This window comes from Anomaloglossus baeobatrachus, chromosome 1 (genome assembly GCF_048569485.1).
Source record: "Anomaloglossus baeobatrachus isolate aAnoBae1 chromosome 1, aAnoBae1.hap1, whole genome shotgun sequence".
NCBI classification, from domain to species: Eukaryota; Metazoa; Chordata; class Amphibia; order Anura; family Aromobatidae; genus Anomaloglossus; species Anomaloglossus baeobatrachus.
The window spans coordinates 801,818,033-801,839,905 of NC_134353.1; the positions used below are offsets into that span (position 1 = coordinate 801,818,033).

At 40.5% G+C, this 21,873-nt stretch overlaps 1 protein-coding gene across 1 annotated transcript in view; it reads left to right on the forward strand.

Annotated features, from left to right (window-relative positions):
* Nucleotides 1–20,826, forward strand: part of TMEM232 (transmembrane protein 232) — a 383,971-nt gene extending 363,145 nt beyond the window's left edge. The window contains exon 14 of the mRNA XM_075341901.1: nt 20,264–20,826. Coding sequence (XP_075198016.1) covers nt 20,264–20,422 — 159 coding nt within the window. The 3' untranslated portion in view covers nt 20,423–20,826. The remainder of the gene's footprint in view (nt 1–20,263) is intronic.
* The last annotated feature ends 1,047 nt before the right edge of the window (nt 20,827–21,873 follow it).

Consider the following 21,873-nt stretch of genomic DNA (forward strand, 5'->3'; position numbering starts at 1 on the left):
TCAAAATTGCAAACTTCTTGTAAAAACAAGCAGTGCTTACAGGCTCTAAAAGAGTTTTCCAGCATAGCCCTGAAGCTGGCTGGATCTCAATATTTGGTCAGCTTTACTGTCCCTGTGCTCCTCTGATGCTACAGAGTCATAACTGCCGTTGCTTACAGCATCAGAGAACTAATCATTGGGGCCAGCTGGTTGTCAATGTTGCCTATATAAACTGTTAGATAAGCAAAAGCACAGGAGCACACCACCGTTCTGGCAAGAAATAATTCAAAAGACACAAGAACTCTTGAAGAATGATAATGAGAAAACTTCAATGCATGGTCCTTGTCCGGTATTGCTGCTAATCTCCATCCATGTGACCATAGACATGTGGTTTAGCTTTTAAATTTAGTGTAAGGACTCGCAAGACATGAGGACCCTTGATGTTGGGTTGCGAGCATCCGTATTTTGGCCAAAATATCAACTAATACTTCATACATATTATATATTTTTTTTGCACTTATCATCTACATCCATGTGACTGTAGACCAAAATTTACATTAAATATCAGATGTAAAACCAATTGGCTGTCCAGTTGGATGGTTGCATGATAGTATTGCAAAAAATTGACTAGAAAAAATTACAAGATACAATAGGAAAAAAAAGCAACAATCTTGGCCGTCATTTCCATCATGTCTGTGGCCAGATTTATTTGCAATAATATAATTATAAACAAAGTAGGACACAATCCAAAGCATTGCAACATAGCTTAGTTTTCAAGGACGTTGGAAAAGCTATCCTTCAGACCTAAGTGCACTTAGAGTGTATTTAATTTATTTAGAGCAAACAAAATTTCTTCACAAGAAAGTAGCAGAATATGTTACCTCCTGCTCTTTGACTGGAGAGAAGCTGGGTTACACTGAGAAGTGCTGATTTCATCTGACAAAAACTTGATATCTCAATGTTCAGAAATGATCTTCTGCATTGTGTATGTGTATCCGCTACAAAGAAATACCGTGACTCCATTTGTATGTAAGCAGACCTTCCACTTTTCATGCACAAAGAATTTGAGTCTGAATGACAAACTCTGTACTCCATATTTGTCATAAAGAACATTGCTTTTGTTCTATACATCCCTTTAGAATTTAAAGTGTACCTATCATTATAATAACATTTTCAAAATAAGCTTCAATATGTGTGTACATGCAAAATAATACCATTTCTGGCCATTAGATGACTTGTGTACCAGTTTTTACCTTTGTAGGCTCTTTCTCTAATTTTCAATCCTTGCTGATTTAGTGGAAGGTGACTAGCTGCTATCATGTCTCCTATACACAGTACAGAAAAACAAAGGGTTTTCTGCTCTTCTTTTTCCTTAAAGCACTTGTTCACAACTGGTAGCTAGCAGCATAGAAGATAATATATACAATGGAAACCAGAAGTTTACATACACATCTGCATGTTTTTCTCACTATCTGACATGGAATCAGAATAAAGGTCCAGTCACACTAAGCAACTTACCAGCGATCCCAACAACGATAGGGATCGCTGGTAAGTTGCTAGGAGGTTGCTGGTTAGATGTCACACTGCGACGCTCCAGCGATCCCACCAGCAACCTGACCTGGCAGGGATCGCTGGAGCGTGGCTACACAAGTTGCTGGTGAGCTCACCAGCAACCAGTGACCAGCCCCCAGCGCCGCATGGAAGATGCTGCGCTTGGTAACTAAGGTAAATATCGGGTAACCAACCCGATATTTACCTTGGTTACCAGCGCACGCAGCTACACGTGCAGAGAGCAGGGAGCAGCGCACACTAAGCGCTGGCTCCCTGCTCTCCTAGTTACAGCACACATCGGGTTAATTACCTGATGTGTGCTGCAGCTAAATGTGCACAGAGCAAGGAGCAGCGCACAATGCTTAGCACTGGCTCCTTGCTCTCCTAGTTACAGCACACATCGGGTTAATTACCCGATGTGTGCTGCAGCTAAATGTGCACAGAGCAGGGAGCAGCGCACAATGCTTAGCGCTGGCTCCTTGCTTTCCTAGCTGCAGGAACCCGATGTGTCCTGCAGCTACATGTGCACAGAGCAGGAGCCGGCACTGACAGTGAGAGCGATGGAGGCTTGTAACAAAGGTAAATATCGGGTAACCAAGGACAGGGCTTCTTGGTTACCCAATGTTTACATTGGTTACCAGCCTCCACAGAAGCCGGCTCCTGCTGCCTGCACATTTAGTTGTTGCTGTCTCGCTGTCACACACAGCGATCTGTGCTTCACAGCAGGACAGCAACAACTAAAAAATGGCCCAGGACATTCAGCAACAACCAACGACCTCACAGCAGGGGCCAGGTTGTTGCTGGATGTCACACACAGCAACATCGCTAGCAACGTCACAAAAGTTGTTCGTTAGCAGCGATGTTGCTAGCGATGTTGCTTAGTGTGACAGGGCCTTAAACCTTTCCCATTTTAGGTCAATTCAGATTACCAAAATTATTTATATTTGCCAAATGGCAGAATAATGTATGTAAAGCGCTGCGGAATATTTTAGCGCTATATAAAAATAAAGATTAGATTTTTTTTTATTTGAATAATGAGCGAGAGGCATTAATATTACTTTCTGCAAAGTAAAAAGTTTACATACACTTTATTAGTATTTGGTACCATTGCCCTTATCTGTATGACCTTGGGTCAAATGTTTTGGATATCCTTCTTCCACAAGCTTCTCAAAATAGTTGGTAGGAATTTGGGCCCATTCCTACTGACAGAACTGGTGAAATTGAGCCATTTTTGTAGGTCACTTTGCTCACACTGGCTTTTTCCGCTTTGACCATAAATTTTCAATAGGACTGAGATCAGGACTTTGTGATGGCCACTCCAAAACATTGACTTTGTTATCCTTAAGCCACTTAAGCCCCACAACATGATTCTGCCACCCCCGTGTTTCACAGTTGGGATGGTGTTTTTAGGCTTCAAAGCTTCTCTCTTTTTCCTCCAAACATAAGGATGGTCATTATGGTCAAACAGTTCAATTTTAGTTTTGTCAGACCACAGGACATGTCTCAAAAAATAAGGTCTTTGTTCCTGTGTGCATTTGCAAACAATGATCTGGCTTTTTTTACGTTTCTTTTGGAGTAACGCCCTTTTCCTGGCAGAGTGGACTTTCAGTCCGTGTTGATACAGTACTCAGTTCACTGTGGATAATGACAAAATCTTACAAGCTTCCACCAGCATCTTGACAAGGTTTTTTACTTTTGTTCTTGGGTTGATATGTACATGTTTGACCAAAGCACATTTATCTCTGGTAGACACAACCCATCTCCTTTCTGAGCGGTATGATGGCTGGACATTCCCTTTTTGTTTGTACTTGCATATAATTGTTTGTACAGATGAACGAGGCACCTTCAGGTATCTAAAAATCGCACTCAAGTATGAACCAGACTTGTGCAAGTCCCCAATTCTCTTCCTGTGATCTTGGCTGATTTCTTTTGACTTTCCCATTATGCTACACAAAGAAGCAGTGTGTTTCAGGTGTGCATTAAAATACATCCACAGGTGTGTCTCTAATTAAGTCAGATGTTGCCAATAAACCTATCAGAAGCTTTGTTTAAAGGCATAGCACTCTTAAGGGTACTTTGCACACTATGACATCGCAAGCCAATGGTAGCGATGCCGAGTGCGATAGTCCCCGCCCCCGTCGCAGCTGCGATATCTTGTGATAGCTGCCGTAGCGAACATTATTGCTATGGCAGCTTCACATGCACTTACCTGCCCTGCGACGTCGCTCTGGGGGTGGGTTGTGCGGCATCACAGCGACGTCACATGGCAGGCGGCCAATAGAAGCGGAGGGGCGGAGATGAGCGGGACGTAAACATCCCGCCCACTTCCTTCATTCCTCATTGCAGCCGGGACGCAGGTAAGGCGATGTTCCTCGCTCCTGCGGCTTCACACACAGCGATGTGTGCTGCCACAGGAACGAGGAACAACATCGTAACATCGGTCCTTCCGAAATTATGGAAATGACCGACGCTACACCGATCATACGATTTCGACGCTTTTGCACTCGTTAATCATAGTAAAAAGGATTCACATACTCCGATGTCGATAGCGACGCCGGATGTGCGTCACTTTTTCGATTTGACCCCACCGACATCGCACCTGCGATGTCGTAGTGTGCAAAGTATCCCTAAGTGTTTGTAAATCTTTGACTTTTCAAAAAGTGATAAAAATGCCTTAAAACTTTCTCTCTCTCTCATTATTCTGGTATTTGGCAAATGTAAATAATTTTGGTAATCCTAATTGACCTACAATGGGAAAGGTTTATTCTGATTTCATGTCAGACAGTGAAAAAAACATGCATATGTGTCTTTTTAGATAGTGTATGTAAACTTCACATTTCAATTCTCGCAGTGTAATAGGGTGTCCGGTGCCCTACCGCCCCCACTTCAAGCTGGTGACTTATGGAATTGTAATGTATATGTGTATGGTTTTATATTACTGCATTGTATAGTATTATTGTATTGTATGACTTTACCTTCTGTGTAATATGGCCGGCTACCACCAGGTCCCTTAGTGAGAAAGGATGACTAGGGAGTGACAGGGCAGAGCTATTGCAGGCCGAAGAGAGATAGGGAAAGGATGGAAGAATGAGCAGAACAAGAAAGAGAGGACCTACAGGGTCGGATGAAGCAGAGTGAAGAAAACAGTGTGGAGGTGACAGAGGCAGGATTGGAGAAGTGAGATGAGAGAAGAATACCAAAAGAAGGGAGCTCATTTGCAGTAAAGTGTAAGACAAGAGAGCAGAGAAAGAAGGAGTTGGGTGCCCCTACCTTGGGCCGGCACCTGTCAGTACCTGAGGGAACACAGGCGCAGCAGGAGGGCAGCTTGGTCTATCCATTTGTGCGCCGAGCCGATCGATCCGCCATCATGCTGAGGGATTGGGTCAGGAACAGGAGGATAAGTTGCCCCATAGTGGCCATCACTGTAGAGCCGAGATGGGTACAGAAATGAATGACTGTAAATGAGGAGGATGATGATGATGATGAGATGATGATGATGATTAATCTGCCTTAAGAAAAGTGAAAGCAACTGTTAAACATTTATTCAGTAAAGTTATGGAAGTTTTACCTGGTGGTCATCTCCTTACTGATCGTACGTGGCGCAAGGCCCATGGAAGTGAATGGGACTCAGAAGGACAGCACCAAAAAGGTACCACCTCCATACATACTCCTTACACCACTGAACTGTGCTGTGGTGGGTTCAGGACTGCAACCCTCGCCCACGACTGCCCCTTTCCGGCACTTTACAGCAACACAGAAGATATTCTAAAGCAGTGCTAAGCTGTGTTGCTGTGAATCAGAACTGTACTGAAGTATAATACTTGCTTTGAAGATGCAGCACAAATCAGTATGTTTCCTTGTTCTGAGTGCAACTCACTCCTCCTTTACCCTCCCATCTACAGAGTATAATAGGAAGTATAATCTGACACCTCACTCTGGTGGTAGTCAGTCTCATTTTGACTTTAGATAAATTGGAGCTGATTTTAACACCTTAACCCCCAAGATTGTTTTCACCTTCCTTTCCAAGACATATTATACAATTCTGATCAGCGTCACTTTATAAGGTAATAACACTGGAACACTTCAATATTTCCCTACAAGTAAAATATATCTTTGTACCGTGTTAGCCAGTAGAGATAAAAAAATTGTTTAAAAGAACAGAGAGTCCTCAGTGGTTGATACCTTTTAATGGCTAACTGAAAAGATGGTAATAATTGCAAGCTTTCGAGACTACTCAGGTCTCTTCATCAGGCATGGTATAACACAAAATCTGAAGAGTCACGTATTTATACACAACAGGACTTAGAATAGTGCAGTATTTATGGCTAGAACAGCTTGTCCCCCTGCCATAGAGATAGTTCTGTTTCATATAACTTGTTCTTTTTTTTTTTTTTTTTTTTTTTTTTTACTGCACTATTCTAAGTCCTGTTGTGTATAAATACGTGACTCTTCAGATTTTGTGTTATACCATGCCTGATGAAGAGACCTGAGTAGTCTCGAAAGCTTGCAATTATTACCATCTTTTCAGTTAGCCATTAAAAGGTATCAACCACTGAGGACTCTCTGTTCTTTTAAACAATATTTCCCTGTGATTCTGAGACTTTTTTCCTGACACATTTCACTTCATGTTAGCAGTAATTTTTTTTTTCGATTTGCGATTATATATGAAAATAACAAAAATTTGGCAAAAAGTTTGAAAATGTCACAGTTTTGGAATTTTTAATTTTTATGCCCTTACACCAGATAGTCATACCACACCAAATCGTTAATAAATAACATGTGGCACATGTCTATTTTATATAAGCAGCATTTTTAAAATATATATATATATATATATATATATATATATATAGGTGTACTTTTTTTTGTTAAGGGTTAAAAGTTTATCAGCAATTTCAAAGTTTTCGACCAAAATTTACAAAACCAAGTTTTTAAGGGATCACATCATATTTGAAGTTACTTTTAGGGTCCTATTTGACAGAAAATACCCCAAAGTGACACCATTTTAAAAACCTCACCTGTCAAAGTACTCAAAATCGCACTCAAGAAATGTAATTACCCTTTAAGTGTTTCACAGGAACTAAAGCAATGAGGAAGGAAAAAACAAAAATTTTACTTTTTTCCCACAAAAATATTGCTTCAGCCCCAAATTTTTAATTCTACAAGGGCAACAGGAGATAATAGAACATACAATTTGTGCAATTTCTCCTGAGTATGCCAATACCTCATATGTGGTTGAAAACTACTGTTGGATGCACAGTAGATCTTGGAAAGGGAGGAACACCATTTAAATTTTGGATTACAATTTTAGCTGGATTATACTGGAGATCAAAATTAGAGAACAATGTATGATCACTTGCTTTTTTCAGAGATCATGTAATCTACATTGCTCAACATTTGAAGGTTTTTTGTAACGGGTACACCATGCCACTAGAACAGTGTTTTACAAAATATGCAAAGTTTATCAACATAAAACCTTTATTTTGCCCAAAGACTGATGATCATAAATAGAAAACAACAATGACTGTAGCACAGAGAAAGATTATAACTAAATTTTCTGACGGTAACAACCGTCACCAATCAGTAGGGAGTGTACAGGCCTTTGCTTTGAATGACTTTAGCACATCTGCGGCCACAGGACATCACTAGTCCCACACACTGCTCTGGTGTGATTTTTGTCCACTCTTCTTTCAGTCTCTTCCACAGTTCTGTGAGTTTCTTGGCCATAACTTCGTCACCAGGAATTTTCCAGAGGTTTTCTAATTGGTTTAGATTAGGAGGACTCTCGGCTGGCCATTTCATTGTTTCAATGTTTTCTGTTTCAAGGAACTGCTTTATCCATTTTGCTGTGTGACGGCGGCATTGACCTGTGTCAAGGAACCATGTGTTTTTGAAGAAGGGTATGATACACACTTACATTCACTCTGCCATGTATTTGTACGAGTATGAGAGGTCCAATTCTGGCTGCAGGAAACATTCCCGAAACCATGACACTTCCTCCACCACTTTTCACTCACTTCTTAACACACTTTGGGTCCAGTCTTTCCCCAGTTTGTCGACAAATATAATGTTTCCCATCAGACCCAAATAAATTATACTTGCTTTCATCACTAAAATGAACTGTAGACCACTTCTCCTCTGTCCGCACAACCTGCTCCTCACCGAAGCTGTGTCTAGCCTTTTGAGTCTTTCTGCTAATGAGAGGTTTGGTCACAGCAGGGTGGGATTTCAGTCCAAATGCTCTTTTTTTTTTAATTATTTATTTATAAATAGACCTCAACAAAACAAGGGCTTGCAGACATAAGGCCATTATGCATAACAATAAGGGCAAGCAAACTCCATATGTAATAGCAAATCAAGATAGCTTACCCCCCGCCAAAGTGTGGGTCTGTACAATTTAAGATTTAAGGAAGGGGATTTGGAAGGATAGTGAGACAGCAGCGAGTAACCAGGCCCCACTAACATTAGGGGAAGAAACCCCCTGAAAAGAATATAGGAGGAAGAAATTAAAAAAAAGGAGGGGGGAAGACAAAGGAGGGGGGAACAGGGGGGAAACAGGGGGAGAGGAGAAACCAGAGAGGATGGGGAGAAGAGAAAAAGTCCAAATGGTCTTCAACGTTGTAAACTGCATGGCTAGACAGATCCTTACCCTGCTCAGTGTTGAACTGTTGAGCAATTCCAGCTGCAGTTTTGAAATGTTACCCGTGGAGATTCTCTACATTATCCTGTCCTCGCTTGCATTTGTCTTTTGAGGGCGACCAGTTTTCTTGAGGGACTTGAAACAGTTTGTGGAGTTGTAAAGATGCAAGATTCTCAAAATCACAGACTTGAAACGACCAAATTCTCTTGCTGTGGCTGATAGGGTCACCTCTTTGGCCTTCATCTGGACAACCTTCTTATGGAGGGTTTCAGTCACTTTGGAATGGCACAGCAAGTCAGTGCAAACTTGAAAGTTAGGCTGCCAGTTAAACAGGGTTTGTTATATAATTAAGGAAATTAGCACCAGGTGCCAGATTAACAACAATAACTTGCAGGTATCTGAAAGTGTTTTCTAATTTTGATCATTGTTCTTTTTCATTTATCTCATTTACATATTTATTATGTGCTTTACAATACATTCAGTTTATGAAATAAGCGTAAAATTCTGCTAGTTTACTCATGTTAGGATATAATCACATAGGACTACACAACGACCTTAACATTTAGGAAATTGTGTGTTGGTCTCAAATTTTGATCTCCAGTCTAGATAGCTAGATAGTGGACACCATGTCATTTGATGATCCCCTAGCATGTCAAAACAGCAGAAACCCCCCACAACTAAACCATTCTGGAAACTATACCTCTCAAGGAACTCATCTTGATCAACTATCCCACATAAATATCCTAGCAGACCATGTAAGTTTACACCTAAACAGGACTGTTTTCTGATGAGAATGGTTGAATAAAATCAACATGCAAGTTCACTGCAGTTATTAAAAGAAGTAAAAAGACAATCCGGACTGAGTGTTTCACACAACACAATATGGTGTAAACTACAAATAAGCATGCATGGGTGTCGCCCCCAAAAAAAGCTTGAATAATAAAAGCAATTTTATGAATTCATTTTCATGTTATGGGTAAAAAATGTATCTATTGCACTCAGTTTTGTCAAGATTTGGGATTTTTTTCCTTATATTTCAATGAGATATTAATTAAAATCTAATTTTTCAAAGGAGGGCTACTCATTTACACTTGCATATTGGCCACAGTTTATTTGTGCACCATAATATTAATTTAACATTATAGGTGTGTGGGCCTTTTTATATTTTATATATATATATATATATATATATATATATATAAAAAGCTGAATGTGTGTATGTGTGTGTGTGTGTGTGTGTATGTATGTCCGGGATTGGCATCTGTACCGTCGCAGCTACAGCCACAAAAATGTGCACACTCACACTTCTGGACCCCGAGAGCAACATAGGCTATGTTTTGAGGGGAAATTTTAACCCCGCTCTGTACAGTTATTCACCAAAAAACCTGCCTCCATTAAAGCGAATGGAGCTGGGAGCCACAGTGCAGCCAGAACTTCAGAAGAATGCACAGCCACGCCCTTATATGGAATGTTGGTGTGTCACAATGCAGCCAGGGAAAGAGACAGACACAGACAGGGAATGAGACAGACACAGACAGGGAAAGAGACAGACACAGACAGGGAAAGAGTCAGACACAGACAGGGAAAGAGGCAGACACAGACAGGGAAAGAGGCAGACACAGACAGGGAAAAAACAGACATAGATAGGGTAAGAAACAGACACAGACAAAGAGACAGACTGACAAGAAAAGAGACAGACATGGAAAGAGAGGGAAAGAGTGAGACAGGTTAAGAGACTGACAGGTAAAGAGACAGACAAAGAGACAGAGACAGATACAGGGAAGCAAAAACAGGGAAAGAGAGGGAAAGAGACAGACAGGGTAAGAGACAGACAAAGACAGGTAAAGAGACAGACAAAGAGACAGACACAGGGAAAAAGACAGAGGGAAAGAGATAGAGAAGGAAAGAGAGAGACAGCTTAAGAGACAGACAGACAGGTAAAGAGATAGACACAGACAAAGAGACAGAGACAGACAGAGGGAAACAGACAGACAGGGAAAGAGAGGAAAGAGACAGACAGGGTAAGAGACAGACAAAGAGACAGACACAGGGAAAGAGACAGAGGGAAAGAGAGGGAAAGAGACAGAGAGGGAAAAAGTCAGACAGGGAAAGTGACAGAGATAGATAGACAGACAGGGAAAGAGATAGATAGACAGACAGGGAACGAGATTGAGACAGACGGAGAAAGAGACAGAGACAGTCAGAGACAGACAGACAAAGAGACAGACAAAGAGATAGAGAGACAGAGATATACACAGAGGGGGAGACAGACATTATAATTACATTTATATCTATTTGTTTGTGTGCAGAATACATTTTTGTTAATACATTCTATTTTGTTAACAGCAGTTATTAACCTGGGCGAAGCCGGGTAGTACAGCTAGTATATATATATATATATATATATATATATATATATATATATGTACAGTATATAAATATAGATTTTTTTTCTTATTATGACACTGCATTGTGCAACTGCTGGGAGCTCCCTGGTATTTTCTAAATGCAATGTTCCATATGCAGTGTGAACATGGTCTTCCAATACCTCTCCCTACTCCCATACCTGTTTTTGCAGGTATTATGTACTGTTAATGATTGTTGTATGTATACCCTCTTTCACTGTAAAGTGCCATGGAATAAATGGCGCTATAAAAATAAATAATAATAATAATAAAATAATAATATTATGGAGTTGTAAAGAAATGTATATTTGCGCTCTTAATTTTTAGCTATAAATACTATTTGATCAAAATAGTGTCACTTAAGTACCCCATGTTATTTACATGTACTATTACTAGTTATTTATTAACTTACTGGAGTTTATTTGCTTATTTGTTTTTAGCCTTTGTCTGTTAATGTTTTCACTTATACCAATATGTGTTCCGGCTCATTTCTTTGGTTTGGATTTCTTTGTATGTGAGTTGGCTAGTCCTTGCGAACTCTAGAGCTTAGGAACAAATGACAATAGGAGATATAGCCTGCATAGGGGTTAAATTGCTGCTAAATGTAGGATACACATCATAGAGAAGATGAGAGAGGTGTGCTTATGATGTAGCTGTACTTCATTAAAATCACTATATATTTTTTAGAATATGAGCTTCGCTCCAGCCGTGTGCATTGTCCTCCATACAATAAGTCTAATGTGTGAGCTATAATAATTACTTAATCAGACTGTACATGATCAATGTTGCCTTTATTTGCACAGCCATAAGGTGAGCGGCCTTCCATCGCACTATGCAGATCCTTTGCAATTGGAAGCCTGTCCCTGCTTTTTACCCAGCTGGGTTATGTTTTAAAATATACACAATCATGAAAAGAATAAGCATAGATGAATGTACATGGGGAAATTATATGAGAATTGCACTGGATGTTATTACTCAGGTCAATAGCAATAGATTTCTTTTTCTCTTAAGACTGGAACAATAATATAGTCAATGTGACTTACTGTAACTATAGTAGTTGGAATAAAGGACTATTTCTGGTATTCTCTACCTCTGTAATTAGATCTATTATTGCAGTACATTGCTGAACAAACAATATCTATGTTTTTATAGTAAAAAAAAAGTTTTTTTAAATCTATTTTTTTTTTAAGCTACTAAAAATATTGTAATCCTGGAATTGTGGTGTATACATTGAAGAAGAAAAGATATCATCAGTATATTGATGATATTACTGTAAGGGCTAGCTCACATTAGCGAATAAATTGGACAAGTGCAATGGGAGAAAATCTTTCTATGTATTCAGACCAATGTGAGTCAATGTTGCAGGTCAGATCTGCAGCATGCTGCGATTGGCAGCGAATATTGGATCATGTGCACCCATGCATGTCTCATCCGAGTGCAGTCCGATATACACAGAGAGAGGCAATGGAGAAAATGAATAAATTAATCTCTCCATCGTCACCGCACTTGTGCTCTGATTCTCGCATCCAGGAGAATTGGAGCACAGTATAATGGCACGCTACACACGCTTGTAGCAGAGTTTGAGCCAAGTTCATTAGCATAGCGCATCCAATTCTCTTACATCCAATGCTATACGCTAGTGTGACCCTGGCCTCAACTTCACAAACATGCAGCACCACTTCATTAGTACTAACCACCATATTTTCATTATATTCTTTTAAAAGTTGAAAGTAAAAGCAATGTCACGGTGCAGAATGTGTTTTCACTATATTGTGATATTGCCATCACACACATTTTATCTTTTTCATGCTTTTGCATATCATTTCTTCAGGATTATTAAATATATTTTTTGTGTTGCTTGAGTGCAAAGAGTTCAATTTATCCTTATTGAAGATAAGTATACTTGAAGTTCTGTAATAACTTTTAGTAATGTTTACAAACTGTTTAGAAATGTTTCTGTGGATCTCCATAATGGACTGGGATTTCATAGTGCTGCTTGATCCCTTTACTGTTCGTTTGTTGAATTAATCCATTGGATGTGAGATGGAGCATGTACAACTGGGCACTAATTCTGTATAGCCCTATGCTAAATGAGCTGTCCAGATTTAAAACTTTGAGTTACTGGCAAAGTAAAGGGTTTATACCAAATTACCAATTATCACATATCCACTGGATTACAGTACTCCGCTACATTCGCCATTCTCATAGACCATAAAAAAAGAATGGTGGTGGCTGTAAGAGTGGTAGACTGTTGCAGTTGCGTTCCTACCTCTGAAGACACAAATCACGGCCTTGTAATATCATGTATTGTTATGTTTGCCTTTTTAACGTGTTCTTGTGATAAGTATTGGTAATGTGATATTTATGATGTTTATATTATCCTGTGGAAGAAAGTTGACTTCTACCCAGCAACAGAAGCAGGGTCAGAAGTAGTTAAGTGTTGAGGCTAGCCCCCAAGAGGAGGGGTTAGTTGATATAGAAAGTGACTGTTCATTCTAGAAGAGTCTGTGAACACCTAGTGAGGGAAAGTGATGGACGTATAGTTGGTCAGTTGTATAGGTCACGTACAGTGGATGGTTTGTGGCAAAAAAGGAGAGGAAACAGAAGGTGAGATAGCGTGAACCTCAAGTGTTGAGAAAGACACAGATTGCGAACAGCATTGAAATGAGTGACCAATCATCGTGTTAAGTGGCCCCTAACAATAGGAGCCAGAGGACAAGACTCTAGTGCCCAGGTCCCTTAACCATCAAGGTACCAGGTTAACCTTATTTGGCATGTAAACCTCGTCCACTACCCGAGCAGATTCTCTCTAAACATTTCCTCTAGTTATGTTCGGACTCTGAAGGAGACTGGATGTGAGACTTCTGGAAGGGAAGGTTACCATCAGAGTGTGTACTTTACTGCAGTAATATACCACATTCAGATTAGGCATTTTTCTATATTTTTATCTAATGAGCTGCACTCTCTGACATCCTTTTCCTAGCCTGTAAAATCCTAAAATAGATTTTGCCGGCTCCCAATTTCTTTTATAGCTGTGATAGTCCCCATGCCCTAAACCAGGTGATGTGATTGTTACGTAGCATTATGGGAAAGCCTGCTTTGTCACACTTGATTTTTTTAGCCTGCTCTATGGCTGCTGCAGAGTTCAGCAATGTCCCCCGACGAAGCACACCAACGCGAAACACGTGTTGGGACGCCGGTCCCCACGTGTTTTATCCCGGTTTCACTGTGATCCCTTCTGGTGAGTAACGCTGCCTCTACTATATTACACACGGTAGTTTAATTACTACATGTGAGGCTTAAATCATTCATGCAGCTGCCTCTCACCATTGGCATTTGCCGTTAATCTTTTATGATCACTTCTAGATTTGGGGAACTAACTCCCTTTCTAGTTTCTGGGACACGTGGGGTTCTCTTTCCCTCCAGCACAGCTCCCTTCTGGTTATTCTATTATTATATGTATTTAATCATTGTTATACCCTTCAGCACTTTAATAAATATTTAATATATTCTAATTTTGCTTGTGTGGATATCCTTTTATTGCAAATGTAAAGACTCTTAGTGCCTTTGTTTTCAATATGATGTATGAGTTGTTGCTCCTGTGATCATGCGATTTCCAATCGATCCTCTTGTGTGTTTAAGAGTTCAGCAATCTGCCTGCAAACTTGTGGAAATTCGACTCGAGGTTGATCCATAGTGGATTGATCTGGTCATTTTTAATGCTAGCGGAATTGACCAGTTTGCATGTACAGAAATGTATTCTATAACTGGATCATTTCCATCCATTCATAAAGCCGTAATGCACTTCAATCCCCTATCTGCTCTGTGGCCAGCATGCTGAGATTGTAGCCAGTGGTTCCCAACACTTAAAGGATTGTATGGGTATGGAAAATCTGTTATTTACATTATATTTATTAAGCAAAATGGCATTTAAGATACAGAAGAATATTTCTAATGGTATTTCTCTGCAGTTATCAAACGTTCTCTGTTTTGCAGTTTTTCAGAATAATATATAGGACAGAAATAATAGTTTTTGCTCTTTCTTCTTCATCATAAAAATTAATTCTTCGCAACATAAATCTTCAAGACTAATTATTCATATTTCACAGCCTTGTTGGCATTGCTTTTACTAACAAGATATTTAGTTGTATAGATTACTTGCAATTTACCAAGCATATATTAAGTTGTGTTCATTTGTGACTTCCTTTATTAATTAAGTGTCTCTAAAATAAACACTTTGTTTCTCACTATATTAAATATTAAGAGTCAGGAGCCAATTATTGAATTATTATTCTGTTCATATTTTTCATTAAATGTAACAGGAACTGCAAGATAGCAAGTTAAAGCCCATAAATAATGCCATAACAATCAATTAGATAACGTACATCTGGAGATCTAGTGTGATGCATGGACGGTAACTACAGTAACCATAACAATACTTCTAAGTATAGGCACTTACTTCACATCGGAGAATATTGTATTACCCTTGGGAAGAATATGGCACTTTTTATAAAGTAATCTACGTTCAATTTGTATATGTAATGTTATGTTGAACACATAGTTTAACATCAATTTAATATTGTTCCCTTATGCACATAGCAGTAGGAAAGCACACAGAATCCTCATTGCTCTGGGCTACAGAGCAGGGCCGGTATTAGAAGAAGTGGGGCCCTAGGCAAAAGTTTAAAGCGGTCACTAAATGCTCACATATTGCACCATCACGCTCAGACATTTAGGTTACATTTATATGAGCTGAGTTTAGCCTGGTTAATGAGCGCAGTTGACAATATTCACAGGCCCGTAACTACAAGCAGCCGGGGCACTGCCCCGGGGCCCCAACCACCCAAGGGGCCCCAAACTGATGGGAAAAAATTTTGTATCTTAATACTTTAATTTGTCATAAAATACCCAGCTCCTATATTATTCGAGTTTAAAGTTAATAAAAATAACGAAAAGATCCATGAAAGTGCAAGCGTAAATGTTTGTTTACTTTAAACAGGGAAACGCTATTTCGCTTAGTAACAGGAGCTCTATGGCAGACAGTAGACTGTTAGCTGATTGTGTGGTGTCGCGCCAGGCAGTTCAGGCAGCGGCTGCGACGCGACGTGCACTGACACTGAGGTCTTGTTTTGTGAGGAGACAGACAGTCTCAGCAGACACAAATATCTCTGTGACAAACTGTGAGAAGCCCTGCCCCTCTCCAGTCTGCAGGTCTATACTGCTGTGAGAGGGAGGGTAGGAGGTAGAAGTCTCCATAATCACACATTCCTCCAGGCTCCGGGTCATGCAGTATCTATCTTCTCAGTCATCTGCCTCTGGAGGGAGCAATAGTGACTGCTGCTGTACCTGTGGTCCTGGGTTGTATTTGGTGTCTGGCACCTGCTGGGGGAGGCAGAAATGTCAGCTCCAGTCTTTCTCCTCCTGGAGAGAGTGGCTGGACACAGTGCACATACCCTGGGCAGCCGCACTGTCTCATTGCCAGTAGGTGGCCGTGGCGCCTTTGACAAAGTAATTGATGAATTTGCTTCTCTGAAAGTTAGGAAACAAATGTTTAAGTAGCTGTTTAAAACTGAACAAATTGGTAACATTTAAGTAATGTTATGCTTAAGTGAATAAAGTTTAAATATATACTGTTTAAAAATACTTAATATTTAATAAACATATACAGTTATTTGAAAATTGTGCAATATTTGGAATTTTTCACCTTATTAATTTTCCAAACATATTATTCACTGAATATTTAACTTCTAAAACTTGCATCATAAACAAAATTCTATTAAAGGTCTTGCAGAACGTGGTGAAGCCTGTGTGTTGTATACAACAATGCGTAGCAGGCTTCACCATGTTCCGCAGAACCTCTAGTAACTGAAATGTTGAGGGGCCCCACTATGAAGTTTTGCCCCGGGGCCACAAAGTTTATAGTTACGCCACTGAATATTCAAATCCTTTGGTGTTTGTTTCCCGGTCTCTTTTTCACAGGATGAAGAAGAATGATGGGGACAGAATAATCACTAATAGATCAATCTGACCCCATACAGTGTCATGTTAATAACAGCATATAGGCAGTTTGCGCTGGGGAATGTGCTGCTGAGAACAATGATTGTTATTCCATCATGAACAATCCAATGACCTAACGAATGAACAGCATTTTGCGTGTTCTTTGGATGGTTGCAGACATGTTTCCACTTATGAACTCTCATCTGTGCTACTGGGATTATAAATTTGGATGCTAATACACACAGTATGTGGCACATACACTTTATGTTACGTAGAACATGTGTATACAAACACATAGCACAAATGGATGTGCACACCAAACACACAAACACCCAAACACACATATGTAAATACACAGATGGCACACACATGTATATGTGGCGCCCCTGAGGCCTCAGGCGTCACAGAGTATTGCATCTGATTTAGAGTTCTGTACTGATCCAGGTTAGAGGGAGTTAATCGTTGGTGTCTGAAGCTTTGCACAACATCCTGTGTTCATATCAAGTTACACAAGCAGGAAACCAGGTGCATTCACACTGAAATCGGGGCAAAGGTGGTTACCATGGCAGTGGGGAGAGTGAGTCATCTAGAGGGAGGGGGCACTAGGAGTGAAGAGTAGGAGCACACAGGAAATCACTTCGGAAGGAGAAACAGATCAGCCCGAGACAGAGAACCAACAACAGCTCCTTGGGGGGGGTCTCTGACCCAGCTCCCCCCAGGGGGGGACCGACCGGGCAGAAGAGTCAGTCAGAGACACAGAAGGAGAGTGAGAGATAGAGTACTAGGACATCATGGACTCGTAGAAGCTGGCAGACTGGAGGGAACCGGAACCAGGTGGACCAGGAGCAGCTGCAGACTGTCGGGTGAGCCAGTGAGACTGATGAGAACACGTCAGCCGAGGGGAAGCTCAAGGAACCGCTCCCTTGGAGGCTGGTGCAGTCAGGTTGCAGACCCCTAGGATGGACCATACTTCATGCTTCTTCATCAATTCTACAGGGCCGCGGGTAGACTAGGTAGTCCCCGGGCTAACCCCATTTTGAATGAGACACAACGTGGAACTAGAGTCCCCAAGTCACTTCATGCCATGGGGATCCACATTATACTACAGGCGCAGAGGAGAAAGGTCTTACATGGTCACGGACACCTGCAGTTGCTCCTTGCTTACCCGGGATCGGCTGGGTCCCAGCACGGCGGTGACCGGTACCCCAAAGGCAGCCTTGCACACTTGCACCTGTCATTACGTGTAGCCAACGGGACCATGGAGCTTGGTCAGGCCAGTCACAGCAGCCCCACAAAACCACTGGCCCGGTGACGGGTAACCCCTTAGGCCCCGTGGGGCGCTACATATACACCAAGCAAATACACACACACACATACACCGAGCACGTACACAAACACACAGAAAGATAAGTATGTATACTCACACATAGCACATGCACATTTATACTCCGAACACACAAGCACATATGTATACACACCTAGCACGCATTCATGTATACAGAGCGCATACATACACATACTCTACTCACAAAAAGTTAGAGATATTTGGCTTTCAGTGAAATTTTTGTAAACCGTAAAAACACTAAAGTAGGGCATTTAACTAGCAATATGCAATGGTGATTTCCTCATCTCAATATATTGAAACAGAAGCCAACAACATTGGTGGGTATAATCCTCACAAAAATTGTCAATATGTCAGCAACTAGTCATGTGGCCTTGAGCATCAATTACAGCTTGATAAAGATAGCTCATGCTGTTCACAAGTCAAGTTATTGTCTGTTGTGGCATGGCATACCAATCAGGGCAGCCTTCAGGTCATTGAGGGTCTAGGGTACAGATATACGAGCCACTATATAAGTTTTCTATGGGATTCAGGTTTAGAGAAAATGCAGGCTACTCCATTGGAGAAACCCCGGTCTCCAGCAGCCGTTCCCTAACGATGCGATCTTGATCTGTTTAAGCATTGGGGGCCATGCAGCTGAAATTAGGCCTATGTTGTTCATTGCAGAAGCACAAAGACTGGATTAATGATGTTATTCAAGTAGTAGGGGATTGTCACTGTACAATTCATAAAGTGTAGGGCAGTTCTGTATTGACAAGAGATACCTGTCTGCAATGTAAGACCACCACCAAAGGCTCATCTGTTAACAACTGTGGCTAATGCATTGTGCTCTCCTTGATGTCTCCAACATGATTGGCGGCCATCATTTCTGCTCAGCGTTAATTTACTTTCACAAGTGAACACCACTGAGGCCTACTGGCCCCTTGCCCAGTGTAGATGCTTCCTGGCCCATGTAAAACTAAGATGCCTGTGCCTGGTGGTGTGGTTAGGTTTCCTGGCAAGTCAGACCATGCTGATGTTAGAGAACAGCAAGTTGTGCAAAAAGCACTGAAACATTGAACAGCTGGATATGTACATTCAAAAGTTTTAAAAAAGTACCATTAAGTTCTCCTGAAAAGGTTAGACTTCATTTTAGGATTATCATGAAATTTCACATGAAAGCCAAATATCCCTAACTTTGTGAGTAATGTATATGTCTTCACATATATCTATATCCCATCAAGAGTCATGCATTCTAGGCTCAATCACACACACACACACACACACACACACACACATATCCAGAGGCGAATCTAGGTTTCCAGCACCTGGGGCAAGAATTCTCTAGTCCCCCCCCCCCCCCCCGATGTGGTTTGAGTAGTTGTCATCTGATCAATCATTCATATGCGATTTGCAGTGGAACACTACAGCTCCTGATTTAGCATCCTTCTGAAAAGCAGAAATGCTGATGATCTGTTCACAGGAACTTTGTAATGACAGTGACAGGGCTCATCAGCAGACCACCCCGGCTTTCATGACAACCCATCGGCTCTCCGTGATCACGTCACGAGGCTGTCGATGGCAACGGGAAACTGCTCACTCCCCGCTAGAGTGCATTAAATCCAGCTGTCAGAGATTGACAGTTGGATTCAACTAGTTACCAGGCACAGGTAGATATCCAATCCACCTGCACTTGTAAACTGCACATGACGGCTGATCAGATCAGCCAACATGTCCGGTGAAAAACAGGGCCTTGAACATAGTCATAAAGGGGTTAAGGAGAATCTATCACCAGGTTTTTGAACCACAAAAGCTGAGAGCAGCAGGATGTAGGGACAAAGACCCTGATTTCAGTTTACTGGGCTTTATGCTGTCATTTCTATATAATCTCTGTAACTGTATTGAATAGAGCTCATTGCTTAGACTACCAATCTCAATGATGGCCAGTAACCAGCCGATATGGCCAGCTTCATTGCACCTGCAGTGTTTCCGAGCTGAAGAGGCAAAGTTTCCTTTACTAATAGAATACGCGAGTGCAAAATTTAGGGTAGCAGCGCGACCACCCCTCTGGTTACAACTGTCAATCTTTAGAAATGCACCACTCCACTCCACCAGCATACAGAAAGCGGAGGGGCGGGAAAGTTACAATGGGGATTATGAGACTGGTGCTCTCCTGAAGAAAAAAAAACAAAAACAGAACAACCCTTTAAGATGGATTTTTCATCTGCTTGTCCTCATTAACTCTTTTGGATATTTTGTTCTTTATTCATAATAACATTAACCACATTATATTTAATTTTATGACTATATAGAATAAATGTAATTACTATAATTAATAATAACATTACTTTTGTATTTTTTTATCTATAGTGGTCAAAAGAGCTGGGAATTAGATTTAAGGAAGAAGAAGAAGAGATGAAAAAGGAAGAGCAAGAAAAACAAAAAATTGAAGAAGAAAAATTTAATGAAATAATGAGAAAAAGAGAACAGAAACTAAGGAAAACTAGCAAACCTTATGAGCTCCCATGATCTATGGAGACAATGATACATTATGAAAATTAATTGAAAAGAATAATGAACAAAAATCACCAATTAACCTGAGAATTGCTAAACAATCTCACTGACAACTTTTATGGAACGACTATAGAGACCATGGTCTCACGTGTAGGACTAACTCCCGATGGCGTCTGCAGACATTTCGGCAGTAATGCATTTTATATACCATTTACACACTCCAGAAATAGTCAGTGCAGAACAATAATGATTCTAAATTTCACCACAGAATATTGACTCTGATTTAATTTATTTTTCTGATGTATTGTAGGAATTTTAGTGATAGGGAAATTTTTGATTTATTAATTAAAGTTTAATGTGATAGGGTACTTGTACTAATGTGTAGATTTACAGTCATATGAAAATGTTTGGGCACCCCTATTAATGTTAACCTTTTTTCTTTATAACAATTTGGGTTTTTACAACAGCGATTTCAGTTTCATATATCTAATAACTGATGGACTATGTAATATTTCTGGATTGAAATGAGTTTTATTGTACTAACAGAAAATGTGCAATCCGCATTTAAACAAAATTTGACCGGTGCAAAAGTATGGGCACCCTTATCAATTTCTTGATTTGAACACTCCTAACTACTTTTTACTGACTTACTAAAGCACTAAATTGGCTTTGTAACCTCATTGAGCTTTGAACTTCATAGGCAGATGTATCCAATCATGAGAAAAGGTATTTAAGGTGGCCACTTGCAAGCTGTTCTCCTATTTGAATCTCCTATGAAGAGTGGCATCATGGGCTCCTCAAAACAACTCTCAAATGATCTGAAAACAAAGATTATTCAACCTAGTTGTTCAGGGGAAGGATACAAAAAGTTGTCTCAGAGATTTAAACTGTCAGTTTCCGCTGTGAGGAACATAGTAAGGAAATGGAAGAAGACAGGTACAGTTCTTGTTAAGCCCAGAAGTGGCAGGCCAAGAAAAGCACTTGCTACCCACAGTAAAATTTGGTGGAGGTTCCATCATGCTTTGGGGCTGTGTGGCCAATGCCGGCATCGGGAATCTTGTTAAAGTTGAGGGTCACATGGATTCAACTCAGTATCAGCAGATTCTTGACAATAATGTGCAAGAATCAGTAACGAAGTTGAAGTTACGCAGGGGATGGATATTTCAGCAAGACAATGATCCAAAACACCGCTCCAAATCTACTCAGGCATTCATGCAGAGGAACAATTACAATGTTCTGGAATGGCCATCCCAGTCCCCAGACCTGAATATCATTGAACATCTGTGGGATGATTTGAAGTGTGCTGTCCATGCTCGGCGACCATCAAACTTAACTGAACTGGAATTGTTTTGTAAACAGGAATGGTCAAATATACCTTCATCCAGGATCCAGGAACTCATTAAAAGCTACAGGAAGAAACTACAGGCTGTTATTTTTGCAAAAGGAGGATCTACAAAATATTAATG